This window comes from Raphanus sativus, chromosome 7 (genome assembly GCF_000801105.2).
Source record: "Raphanus sativus cultivar WK10039 chromosome 7, ASM80110v3, whole genome shotgun sequence".
In the NCBI taxonomy this organism is placed as follows: domain Eukaryota; kingdom Viridiplantae; phylum Streptophyta; class Magnoliopsida; order Brassicales; family Brassicaceae; genus Raphanus; species Raphanus sativus.
Window position 1 is genome coordinate 23,194,973 of NC_079517.1, and position 13,601 is coordinate 23,208,573.

The 13,601-nt window shown below is 44.8% G+C and overlaps 1 protein-coding gene across 1 annotated transcript; it reads right to left on the minus strand.

Moving 5' to 3' along the window:
- Positions 1 to 9,831: 9,831 nt before the first annotated feature.
- LOC130498106 (uncharacterized) lies at positions 9,832 to 11,391 on the minus strand. Its single transcript, XM_056991463.1, has one exon. It carries the CDS (start codon positions 11,389 to 11,391, stop codon positions 9,832 to 9,834), a length of 1,560 nt encoding a protein of 519 aa, XP_056847443.1.
- Between the last annotated feature and the right edge of the window lie 2,210 nt (positions 11,392 to 13,601).

A 13,601-nucleotide genomic window follows, 5' to 3' on the forward strand; every position in this document is an offset into this window, starting at 1 on the left:
TTTCTTAGACTCTTCAAAGCTTGCCGTCAAAAACACTTAGAAGGAATATTTAAGCATTTCCATTAAGTTAAAAATCCGTCAGGGGCAATCTCGTAATTTGGTGAAGTCTTGGTGAAGTAGTCGGCTAAACCATTTTGTCCTCGATATCGATCGACAACACTAGATGTGTATCGATCGATTATAATGTTCTAGTACGCGGATCTTCTCAGCTACATCGATCGACAACTCAGGATGAGTATCGATCGATTCTAATCGCAATGTTGACTTCCGACTTGGTCTTGAATGGTCAACTCGGGTGTATTATCTCTTGTACTAAAAAATGCTCCAAAAACATCACTTTATCATGAAACGCTCATGAACCTGAAAACATACCTAACAGGCTAGAAAACACATTATAAAACACTAGTATACCATGGTAGAAAATGGGTGAAATCCATGGTATATCAACTCCCCCAGACTTACTCCTTTGCTTGTCCTCAAGCAAAAACCAGTAGTCTTTGGAAAAGGTTTGAAAACAGTAGGAACTCAAAGATTCAAAATATTGAAGTCATCACTCTATGGGTTTGCAATTCATATCTAAAAATCCTAATCACAGAAATTCATTATGCCTTATCCTAGCTTAGCAACCAAATTCATCTAGTCCACAACTTAGCAAATCTTATCTGACGTTCCTCTCTACTAACCTCATTTCTTAACATAAAATAAAAGTGCAGGCTTTACCTTGGGAGTATCGAACAAAGGACACATGGATTCAACTCAAACAAGTATCTGAACACACATGTAGTCTTCTCTGGTCCCTTTCTCCCCTCATCTCTCTTCTCTGAATCTCTTATTAGTTTCAATTTCAATAGGTTTCGATGTCACAAAGATCAACTAGTCTATCTCATTGACATTTGTATTTGTAACTCATACATTTTGACAAAGTGTAGCGAATAGTGGGGTCATAGATAATGTACCTACCCCTCGTTTCCACAATGTGTGATCATCCTTGAGATTTAGAATAGTGGGATCACGGGTAATGTACCTATCCCTCTGACTCTCAAGAAATCATTTCAATCTTTTATAACTTAAAACTTAGATCTTTGAGATGCCGAAGAGAGAGAAGGAAGGGAACCAGAAACACACAGACTTTTTACCTTCCAGACTTGTAAGGGGATTCCGATCCAGTGATTTCCAAGCCCCAAGACAAGCAAATAAGGCAGTATTAGTGTTGGAGGTCAGCTTTGGTTCCTTCAAACAATTTCAGCTAGTGTATATTGTTGATAGGTTGATCCACTTTAGCATCTTTAGTACTATCTGCAATCAGTAAATCTAGAATGGTGCTAAAGAGTGGTCAAACAGTCAAATATAAATCTATATCAATGTTCTCATTTAATACTTATGTGAAAAATAATTTTGAAAAACATTTTAAATAAAAACCAAAATAAAAACAATAAAAAACACATATTAGTAGACTCCCCCAGACTTAAATTACACTGTCCCAGTGTAACACATCCGGAGTGAGGTAAATAAATAAATTATAATAACTGTATATAACAACGACTAAACATGACCGCGATGGTATCGATCGATACGTAAAGATATACGTCGATCGTTAGTGATGGTCGTGTTGCGTCGAGCGATGTGAATGGAATGTGTCGGTCGACGGAATCATCATTCTACTTGGATCTTTTAAAAACTGCAAAAATAAAATGCGAAAACTAAAAGTAAAAATGTAAAAATAACTTTAAAAGAAAATAAAAGAAAACCTAATAGTGGGTTGCCTCCCACTCAGCGCTTTGTTATAGTCATTTAGCTTGACTTTGGTTGGTGTGTGACTCAGGGTGTGCAGAAACTGCTGCTTATCGGACAACAAGCATCAATTTCGTGTCTCCTACTATCAAACCATGTGGCAATGAAGCTTCGTGTGGCATCATCACTTCTTAGCTGTTTCTTATCTATCTTGAGGACTGTATCTGTGAGCTTCCTCAGAGTATTCTCAATATATTTGATGTTGCCAACCTTCCTGATAGGTGTATTCTGACAACTCCCTCAGCTCATTCTGCATTGCATCAATCTTGTCATGAATCAGCTGATCTCGGTCTGCCAAGGACTCGGTGTCGATCGATGCTACAACTTGTGCGTCGGTCGTTTCGCTGGGCATTCTGTCGGTCGATCCAGTGTCAACTGTGTCGATCGATTCTGAAGGTTGTCCATGGTACTGCAGAGCACGTATATCGTTCTTCATCTGTCGAGTAGTTCTGCATAAGCTGTTCACTCGTTCGTTTACAGTGGCGTCAATGTCATCACTTCTTCCATTAAGTCTCTCCTCCATAGTATTCATAGCTTCGTATAGCTCATGTTTGATCTGATCAACTTCTACTGCTGTGTATGCTCTCTTTGTTGGTGGTGGCTCGATGTCGATCAATATGGATCTAGGCCTGTCGATCGATGTCGCGTTTCTGTCACGAAGACCAATATGATCTTGAACTATGCCAATTTCTTGTTGCAACTCGTTCAACTGTTGTGACAGTGTATCCAGGTATCGCATGATAGGTGAACTGAAGTGATCGTGATTTTCCTCGTATGATTTCATCCTGTTCTCCAGTGCTGCGAACCTTGTGTCGATCGATGATGAAGAGTTTGTGTCGATCGACGGGAAAGTAGCATTCTGAGCTTGACCTTTCTCGCAAATTGATGCTAACTCTTTCTGTAGAAGATCAATCCTCTTGCTTAACCATTCGACATTGTTGTTGAGAGGGCTGTAGACGTCTCCAATCCTTGTATTGATGTAAGCAATCTCCCATTCATCTCTCTTAGGTGATGAACATTCTGGTCGGTTCTTGGATGTAGTCTTGCCGATGTCGATCGATGGTACAGGTGCTGTGTCGATCGATATAGGTGGCGTAGCTTCCTTCTCAAGCATGGTTATAATGTTCCCAATCCCCATTCTTAGCGCTGCCATGTCACTTTGGAAATCTTTATAGCTGATATCCAAAGGCTGGAAAGTATCTTCCACCAATGTGCGAATGTCTGCCTCAAGGTGTGCCTGAGCTCTCCATACATCAGTCACCATATCATCTATCTCCTCTCTACTGTAGGGTACTGGTGGTGGTCTGTATGCATGGTAAGGGCGTGTGTGTTCTGGAAGGCGTAAGCAACCTTTGTGAAAAAAAGATGCTCTCTCCAGAATTCTCCTTATGTGCTCCTTGGTAACAGGGATGATTTCACCATCAACTCCCCTATCATGTCCAATCTCATCTCTGTGGACACCATATTCATCCTTTGATTCCCATTTGAATCTTCTGGATCCATCGGTATTAAAGGCACTTCGTCCAAACTTCAAACGTCTGTTGGGCGATCTGACTCTTGCGCTGTCGATCGATCTGGGATACCGGCCGTCGATTAATGGTGATGAATCGATATCGATCGATGGTGAACTCCTAGGTTGACCGAAACTTTGAGGAACTGTATCCTCTCTCATGGTGATGTGGTGGTTGTCCTGGACGTGAGCTAGGATATCTGGATGGCAACGTTGCTGTGTGAACAGGTTTTCTGGTCCATTGGCAACTTGGAGGATGTCTGCTATGTCTTCTCTGGTTATCTGCAGAACTCTTCCATCTATTGCTCTTGCAAAGCCATCTGTATCCCTGAAAATTCCAAATTCATCAGGTGTTATTGAAACATTCCTGATATCATATGGATCATGAAATCGAGATTGAACTCTGGTTAGGGCATCGATCGATGGTGCAGTGGTGGTGGCGATCGATGGTGATCGTCTAGCTGCAAGGTTGGATCAATTGTTCTTGGTGTTGCAGTCCTCCATGGTTAAGTTGCTAATTGCTGGAAGCTGTTGGGTATAAGTTGTTGAGGTTTGAATTTTCGTGGCTGGTGTTGTCAACCTTATATACCCATGTGTTGCCCTAATCGGTGAAATTCTGATTTTGTCCTTTAAGTCGGCTGGGTCAATATTGATCGATGTGATGCTGGCGATGTCGATCGATGGACGATGTCATTTTACTGGATGAAGTAGATAATCGATCGATGATGGACGCTGGATGTCGATCGATTTGGGGAAACAATTTGCAAATCTATCATTCTCCATGTAGTTTTCCCAAGCTCTTTCTTCCCAATAATCTTCATCATGTTCTTCAATGTGGTTTCCACTGTGGGAAGATCTGGTTGTATCTACTGCAAAACTTTCATGAAATTCGCTATCTGCCCAACTTCTTACTGAGTAATCATCTTCTTTTCTGTTGGGTGGGATGGCGAAATTCGGATAGCAATGATTTGGTAAATCGAGTTCATCATCTGGTGGGCCTCTGTCGATCGATAATCAATGGTTGGTGTCGATCTCTTCTGAATTGATGGTGTCGATCGATGACGTTGAGGTGCTGTCGATCGATCCCGAGTACTCTGTCTCATACTCGACTTCACAATGACAAACTGCTATGATACCAAGATCATCTTCTTTTACCACGGTTTTGGCTGGTGGTTTGCCAAGTTTGACAGGGTCGTAGTGGATATCTGGATCTATCATAGTCAAGAACATCATGTTGGTGTTCATGTCACATATAGCTCCTACTGTAGCCATAAATGCTCTTCCAAGTAAGAGGGAAGAGTTCCAATTAAGCTTGATGTCTAGGACATGAAAATCCACAGGGACAATAGCATTACCAATCTGTACTTCCAGGTCTCTGATCAAGCCTCCAGAGTTTTTTCTGAGTGTAGTCCACAAATGTGAAGATCTCTGGTGAAGGCTCTACTTTCAGACCCAGATGGTCTTCCATGACCTTTGGTAAGATGCTGACTGATGAACCAGTGTCACATAGTTCATGAGGAAATTCAATCCCTTGTACTACACAGGGTATTGCAAACTTTCCAGGATCACTCTTCTTCTTCAATTTAATCTTTTTCCTCATATGTTCTCTGACATTGTCAAACCTTCTTCTAATGTCATTTTCAGTCTCCTTTGTTTCTTTGAAGAACATCGACAATCTACTTGTGAAGTAAACCTCCTCAAAGGGTTTCTATAGTGGGATTCTGATAACTCTCTTAGTGAAACCATCAATCTCCTTCTCATTAGCTTCCCTCTTAAGGTTCTTAGGAGCTTTCTCCTTCCTACTCCTTAACCTTCTTCCTTCAGTTCCCTCTGATGTTGGTGTAGTGTCTGAAGGGTTACTAGTAGTCTCTGCAGGGTTAGCTTGTGGTTTCGGTGTGGGTCGGAGTGCATTGATTCGGTTTCTGTCAATCGATGGTAGTTGCACTTGGTATGTGAGAGGTGCGTGTCGATCGATAGGTGGAGAAAAGGGTCGATCGATACGTGTCTCATCTTTTTATCAATCGATGAGTGGCTCGTCTCGTCGGTCGATATCTTCGTAGGTGGGGGTGGGTGGATGAGGATGTGAAGCCGTGAATTCAGCATGTGTCAAGATTCTAACCGCGTTGCAATCTGCAGTCGTATCAGGAAATGACATCGTTTGTGTCGATCGATGTGGACAATTTGGTGTCGATCGACACCACTGTGATCCTCCGAAACTTAGTGAACTTTCCACTTCAAAGTCTCCTTCTTGTAGCTTCTCATGCTTCACCACTTGCCAGAAATCATCATCTATAATGACATTCACGTGGTGTTTCCTGCTTCCTTCCCCTACTTCCTTAGAAGTTCCAATTCTGCTGATAGAGTCTTCAGTTTGGACAATCTGTGTCTCAAGCTTCCTCACCTGAGTACAAATGGTGTCTATCCTTGTGTTCAGATTGTTGAAGACAGAGTCAATCTTTCCATTGAAGTCTACTGTAAGCTTCTGATGTCCTTCTAGAACTCTATCAATCATGGCATCGAACTTACTCTCCTGGGTGGGTGGTGGTGGGTTTTGGTAAGCTGAGTTGCCGTAGTTCATGGTGTTGGTGAAGGGTTTCTGATACTGTGAACTCTGGTTGTAGTTACTCTTCTGACCGCTGCCAAAAAAGTTTATGTTTCCACTTTAGTTTCCATATCTCTGAAATCCAGTACCTCCAATGTAGTTCACATCTTCCTCTGTATCATCTCCTCTAGCCTCTTCTTCTTCAGCTGAGCAGACTGGTTGCCCTAAAAATGCATGCAAAGCATCTATCTTGGCTCTGACTTCATTCATCTGGTTCTCCCCGATGGCTGCAACCGATTTCTTCTTGTCAGAGTCAGTGTTCTTGGTGTTGCTGCTGTTGGCTAGGTTCTCAATAAGTCTCACAGCCTCTATTGGATTTCTGGTGTTGAAGTTCACCTCGCTAGCAGTATCAAGAGACATCTGATACCTCAAGGCGATACCTCTGTACAAAGTGCTTAGCAGCTGCACTTCATTAAATCCATGGTGTGGACAGTCTCGCTGGAAAAACTTAAATCTGATCCACGCGTCTTTAAAAGTCTCACCAGGCTTTTGCGTGAACGTGGCAATTTTGCTCCTTAAGTCTTCAGCACGTGCCTCATCAAAGAAATTACGCAGGAAGGCGTTTTTAATGTCGGCTCAGGATGTCAGTGATCCTGTAGGTAGCTGCTTGAGCCAGTGTGAAGCTTCTTCAATCAGTGAGTATGTGAAGAGCTTGCAGAGTATGTAGTCCTCAGGGACTCCATCCATAAGGTCCTCGAACCTTTCCAGATGGTCCATAGGATGCTCGTGTGATAACCCAAAGAAAGGTATCTGAGACACGAGAGAGTAGTACTGAGGCTTGAGCTCGAAGTTCGGCTTCTAAATCTCTGGAAGTCGAATAGCTGATCTGTTGGTGTAGTACTCATCAGAACGATTGTACTCTGCCAACGATCGTGTTTGAGCTTTTCCTGTAGTCTCAACTTCAGGCTCAGGGATTATGTTTCCATGTGCATCTAGCTTCTGACATGTTGCATTACGCAGATGACCATCTTGGTCATACATGTTTCCATTCTCGTCCTGCGTGAGGATATCAATCGCAACCATGCCTCGCGAGTTAGTATCGATCGATGTACGGTGAGTAGTATCGAACGATGTGGATCGGCAAACGATATCGGTCGACGGTGCTGACTGAGTGTCGGTCGACGGTTGAACGTGAATATCAGTCGACGGTACTGCGGTTCTGTCGATCGATGCGGAGCGTAGGTCTTTGCGGATTGAACGTTCCAAGTGTGCAGGATCTTCTAAGAATAGTAGTTGATTTCCCTAATTGCTTCTGGTACTGCTGGGCATGTACCTGAAAAGACAAGAAAAATTTTAATCAGAAAGGTGGTAAAGAAAAGAAAAACCTAAGATTAATAAAATTAAATCTAATGGCGACCAAAGCTCCCCGGCAACGGGCGCCAAATTTGATAGTGCTCAAATTACCCAGTAGAGCTTACTCTCTCAAATAAGAGGTATAGCTGTAATACTTAGGAATCGAATCACGAGGAGCTAGGGAACCAATTAAATATAATCAATTAATCAATCCTAGATGAAATTGGTTTTAATGATGAGAATGTAAATAACAATTCCTAAAATGAGCAAGGTAGTTTCTCTAACTAACAATATGATGGGGTGTTCAAATGAAATGAAGAGTGCTAGACTTAGGGATTTTATTCAGGAATGGAGATTATAATATCTATAAATGCTTGACAAGTTGCTTGCATGATACTATAGAACTCAAGCCGCTTAACTCTCAGTGATGTCTCACTGGTTAAATAATCTAGATCTCTGGCCTCAACTGTCGTATGTTGACACAGAAAAAGAGTCGATCGATATCCTTTAGAGATATCGAGCGATACACCTTTTGCTCGACGATCGATTCACCTGTCGGGATATCGATCGACGGCTTCTAGATATGCCTAGGCGCGAACCGATAATGAACACTAGATCTCAAGGAGGGCGGTTAGCTCTTCTCCAAGAAGATACTAGTTCAAACAGATAATTCAAGATATCAAAGATCCTAGTGATCTATATTCTAGTTAGCTACTCTAGAACAAGCTTAGGGTGCAATCTATTTGATATAAATCACAACTTAGCAATTATAGTTTGGGGCTAATCTCACAAACCTATTTAAACCCTAGATCTAACAAGTAGATTACTCAGACATAGCTAAGCAATTCATAACAATAGATAGATGAAAAAATTGCATAGATAGATAAAGAGTCGAATAACAAATGGAGTTCACAAATCTCTCCAATCTCTCAAAACATGTAAAACTCTAGTCTCTCTCTCACACTCTCTGCTTTGCCTCTCAAGACTTGTGTTTCTTTGACTCTTCAAAGCTTGCCGTCAAAAACACTTAGCAGAAATATTTAAGCATTTCCATTAGGTTAAAAACTTGTTAGGGGCAATCTCGTAATTTGGTGAAGTCTTGGTGAAGTAGTCGGCTAAACCATTTCGTCCTCGATATCGATCGACAACACTAAATGTGTATCGATCGATTATAATCTTCTAGTACGCGGATCTTCTCAGCTACATCGGTCGACAACTCAGGATGAGTATCGATTGATTCTTATCGCAATGTTGACTTCCAACTTGGTCTTGAATGGTCAACTCGGGTGTATTATCTCTTGTACTCCAAAATGCTCCAAAAACATCACTTTATCATGAAACGCTCCTGAACCTGAAAACATACCTAGCAGGCTATAAAACACATTAGATATATAATAAAATACTAGTATACCATGGTAGAAAATGGGTGAAATCCATGGTATATCATACCGCCAAATAGAGCAATAGGACCTCACCTTCCAAGGGTTTTGAGAGGAGAGGTGGAGTAGTGAGGTAGGCCTTAAGATCGGATAGGGCTTGCTCACATTTATCAGTCCATTGGAAGTCCTTGGGGTCCTTCAAGGTTTCGAAGAAGGCATGCGACTTATCGGAATCGCCTGGAGATGAACCTCCTCAGGGCGGCCATCCTCCCTGCCAGCCTTTGGCACCTCCTTGACATTGCGAGGGGAAGGGATCACTTGGATTGCTCTCACCTGCTCTAGATTTGCTTCGATGCCCCTGTCGGTGACTATGTACCCTAGGAACTTTCCCGAGCTTACTCCGAACGAGCACTTTGAAGGGTTTAGCTTCATGTTGTACTTCTTGAGAGTGGTGAAGGCTTGTTGGAGGTGCGAAATATGGTCCTCAACATCCAGGGACTTTACCAGCATATCATCAATGTAGACCTCCATGGTCTGCCCTATCTGATCGGCGAACATCATGTTGACAAGCCTTTGATAGGTCGAGCCTGCGTTCTTAAATCCAAAAGGCATGGCCTTGTAACAGTAAATGCCCCCTGAAGTCATGAAAGAAGTCTTCTCTTGGTCGTCAGGATGCATTAGGATCTGGTTATATACGGAGAATGCATCCATGAAACTCATCAGCTGATGCCAAGCAGTCGCGTCGACTAGCTTGTCAATATGAGGCAAGGGGAAGGGGTCTTTAGGACATGATTTGTTAAGATCCGTGAAGTCGATACAGACTCTCCACTTCCCGTTCTTCTTCCTGACGACCACTACGTTAGCTAACCACTCCGGATATTGCACCTCTCGTATGAATCTGGCATCCAGTAGGTTCTTGACCTCTTCGGTTATTATCTCGTCCCTTTCGGGAGCGAACTTCCTCCTCCTCTGTCTGACCGGGGGATGCATCAGATCCACTTTGAGTTGATGCATAATGACGTCAGGATCGATTCCAGGCATGTCCTCATGAGACCAGTCGAAGCAATCGGAGTTGGACCTTAGGAAGTCGACCAATCTCCTTCTCAGGCCTTCCGGAAGCTTGGAGCCTATCTTTAAGTTTTGGCTCGAGTTCCCTTCTGTGAGTAGGACTTCATCCATTTCTTCCACTTCCGGCTCTTCGGTGAGCGGGGCCGGAAGCCTCTTATGTAATTACTATAAGACCTGGGTCTTCCCTTTTAGGGTGGTCTGATAGGAGGACCTAGAATTTTCTTGATCTCCCTTGACCCCCTTAATGCCCCAGGGGTTGGGAACTTGACCAGCTGATGCAAAGTTGAAGGTACGGCTCCCATGTCGTGGATCCAAGGCCTTCCCAATATCACGTTGTATGATGAAGGGCAGTCGACGACTAGGAACTTCGTGGCTTGGTTTATCCCCTCGGCATACACGGGGAGAAGCACCTCTCCCATGGTTTGCTTGACTTCTCCACTGAAGCCTGCAAGGGGATTCACATTTCTGGTTAAAGCTGTAGGTTCCAACCCTAGGTTGGCGAAGGCCGAATGGAAGATTATGTTGCTAGAGCTCCCATTGTCTACTAGTATTCGCTTGACCAAGCAGTTTGCTATGGTAAGTGAAATGACCAGGGCGTCGTGGTGAGGAGAAAGGACCTTCTCCTGCTCTCTTGCAGTGAAGCTGATCTCGTCAGTTCCGAGGAGTAGGCGCTTAGGACCCTCGCCCTCTTGACCGTTCCTGGCGTTGTGAGTACTTCTCTTGGCAGCGGAACTGCTGATTCCGCTTACCTCCGATCCGCCTGAGATGACATGGATCACCCGATCTTGCTGTGGTGGCAATGCGGGAGCAGCTTCGATAGGGAGACCGGGACCTTCCTTATTTAGAAGATTCTTAGCCATATCCGAGAGGAACTCCCTTAGGTAGCCTTTCTTGAGGAGCTCGGCGACTTCCATCTTCAGGGCTATGCAATCCTCCGTAGTATGACCATGATCATTATGAAATTCGCACCACCGCTTGGGGTTTCGATTAGCCTCTACGGCCTTCATCTTGGGAGGCCACTTGACTTGAGGACCCATTTGTCGTAGGACACCGATCAATTCCGGTTTGGATATCTTAAAATGAGAGATATCGGGCCACATGGATACCATCATCCCCTCGGATCTAAGAAGGGGTCGATGTTGGTACCTGCCCCTGCTCGGATTATTAGTCTCCATAGCAGGCTTGGGATGAGAGGGTTCGTCACAGTCATTCCTAGTTGGCTTTGAGGACTTCTGATCGTACTTTGGACATGCTTTGGCCCTACTAGCAACATCTTCTTCCCACCTTACTTGAGCCCAAGCACGAGACAATACGTCCTCCATAGTCCTGCACTTGTACTTGATCAGCTCCTTGTATAGATCTCCTTCCGGGAGTAGGCCCCGCTTGAAAGCTGAGATAGTCGTATCAGCGTTGCACTCAGGGATAGCCACCTTCTCTTTGTTGAAGCGTGCTATGTAGGTGCGAAGGGGTTCGTTCCTATGCTGGAGGACTTCATAGGGGTCGTCTGAGTTCTTCTCTAGGTTACGACTACTAGCAAATTCCTCTACGAACTTGTCGCTAAGGGCTGCAAAGGACTTGATGGATTTGGTAGGAAGATTGATGTACCACTGGAGAGCAGGGCCAGTCGAGGTTGATCCGAATCCTTTCCACATGTTAGCTTCCCGTGCATCCTGAGGGATTGCTACTGCTAGCATACGTTGCTTGTACTGGGCGATATGATTTTCACGATCCCCCGTACCTTCATACATCTTTATGCTCGGGAAAGAGAAATTTTGTGGCATCTCCACCGAAGCAATCTCTTCCACGAAAGGTGAATAGGAGTAGGACCCTTGATTGATCCTTCAAATAGGAGGAGCTACCCCTGGGAGCCTTTCTACCATAGATTGAATGGTGCCGAATCTTTCGGAGACCACCCTTTCTAAGTAGGCTACTAGAGCCGGATCTGAGATCCCAGGATCATCGGGTGAGTACTCCTCGTCCTCCGTATCGGAATCGCTATCCACTTGCACTCGGGTCCCATCGTTCATGGCTTCTCGGCCTTCGGGTTCGTTATCGGCGGAGACGGGTCGATGAGGTGTTCCTTTACCATCGCGTGGAGTGCTGAGAGAAGCCATGGGTCGAACCCTAGTTCGGAACCGCTTTCGCTTGTTGCTAGTTTCACTGAGGGTCCGGTTCTCTTTTCGAAGGACAAGATTCTCCGCTTCTATGTCGTCTAGCTTCTCGGCGCTCCGCTGTTGTTGCTTAGATTGTTCTCCAAGTTGGTCTTTCAGGGTTTGAACTTCAAGGAGAAGTTCAGGACCTCCGGGTGTGGTCTCCCGAGCTTTGTGAATATCGGTAATCTGACTTTGAAGAAACTCGAGCTTGTTGAGGAGCTCGATTTCCCTCGGAGTCATCTCTGCTAGGTTAGTTACGTCCTCTAATGTCATCGTCACGTAGTTGAATCACTCCCCTCCTTCTAGCACCAAACTGTTAGGGTATTTTTGTGTAGGATCGTTTAAGTACTACGGAACACTAGAGAATTTGTATAACAGAGTTAGAAATCGAGGGAAAGCGATGTTATTGAGTATAATGATCGGGACTACAACGTATTGGTGTATAAACCCTAGTTCTAGTCGCCTAAACTTTAATCTCTTAGCCTCCAAAAGTCGATCCCTTATTCTAGGGTTTGGGCTCCCCTTTTATAGTTGTAGATGTCGGCTTCAAGTAATAGAACTCTTCCATAATCGGAAAATGGAAGTTTCCCCTTAGGTGGAAAACTTCTATTTTCCTCCAAGGGGTCGGTCCGATCTAGGGGGTCGGACCTAAGGCAGGGGTCGGTCCCTAGTCTCTTCTTGAGCAAGGGTCCGGAAGTCGAGGACCTATCCGGAAGCTGGAGAAAACTTATGTCTGGATATTTTTCCCCAACACGGGATGCACGGGAAGCTACGATGTGCAAGGGATTCGGAACGACCTTGACCGGCCCTGCTCTTTAGTGGTACATCAATCTTCCCACCAAGTCCATCAAGTCCTTTGCGGCCCTTAGCGATAGGTTTGAGAGCAATTCGCTAGTAGTCGCAACCTAGAGAAAAACTCAGATGACCTCTATGAAGTCCTCCAGCATAGGAACGAACCCCTTCGTTCCTACATAGCACGCTTCAACCAAGAGAGGTGGCTATCCCTGATGCAACGTTGATACGGCCATCGCGGCCTTCAAGAGGGGCATACTCCCGGAGGGAGATCTCTACAAAGAGCTGATTAAATCCAAGTGCAGGACTATGGAGGATGGGAAGAAGATGTTGCAAGTAGGGCCAAGGCCTATCCGAAGTACGATCTGAAGTCCTCAAAGCCGACTAGGAACGATCGCGATGAGCCCTCTCATCCCAAATCAGCTAGGGAGACTAGCAATCCGGGCAGGAGCAGATATCAGCATCGTCCTTTACCTAGATCCGAAGGGATGATGGTATCCACATGGCCCGATATCTCTCATCTTGTGATAACGAAGCCGGAGCTAATCGGTGTCCTACGACAAATGGGTTCTCAAGTCATATGGTCTCCCAAGATGAAGGCCTCGGAGGCTAATCGAAACCCCAAGCGGTGGTGCGAATTCCATAGTGACCATGGTCACACTACGGAAGATTGCATAGCCCTGAAGATAGAAGTCGCCGAGCTTCTCAAGAAAGGCCACCTAAGAGAATTCCTCTTGGACAAGGCCAATAACCTTCTGAACAAAGAAGGTCCCGGTATCCCTACCGAAGCGGCTCCCGCGTTGCCACCACAGCAAGACCGGGTGATCCATGTCATCTCAAGTGGATCGGAAGTAAGCGGAATCAGCAGAGCCGCGCTGCCAAGAGAAGTACTCGCAAGGCCAGGAACGGCCAACAGGCCGAGGGTCTTAAGCTCCTACTCCTCGGAACGGATGAGATCATCTTCACTGCAAGGGAGCAGGAGAGGGTCCTAGCTCCTCACCACGAGGCCCTTG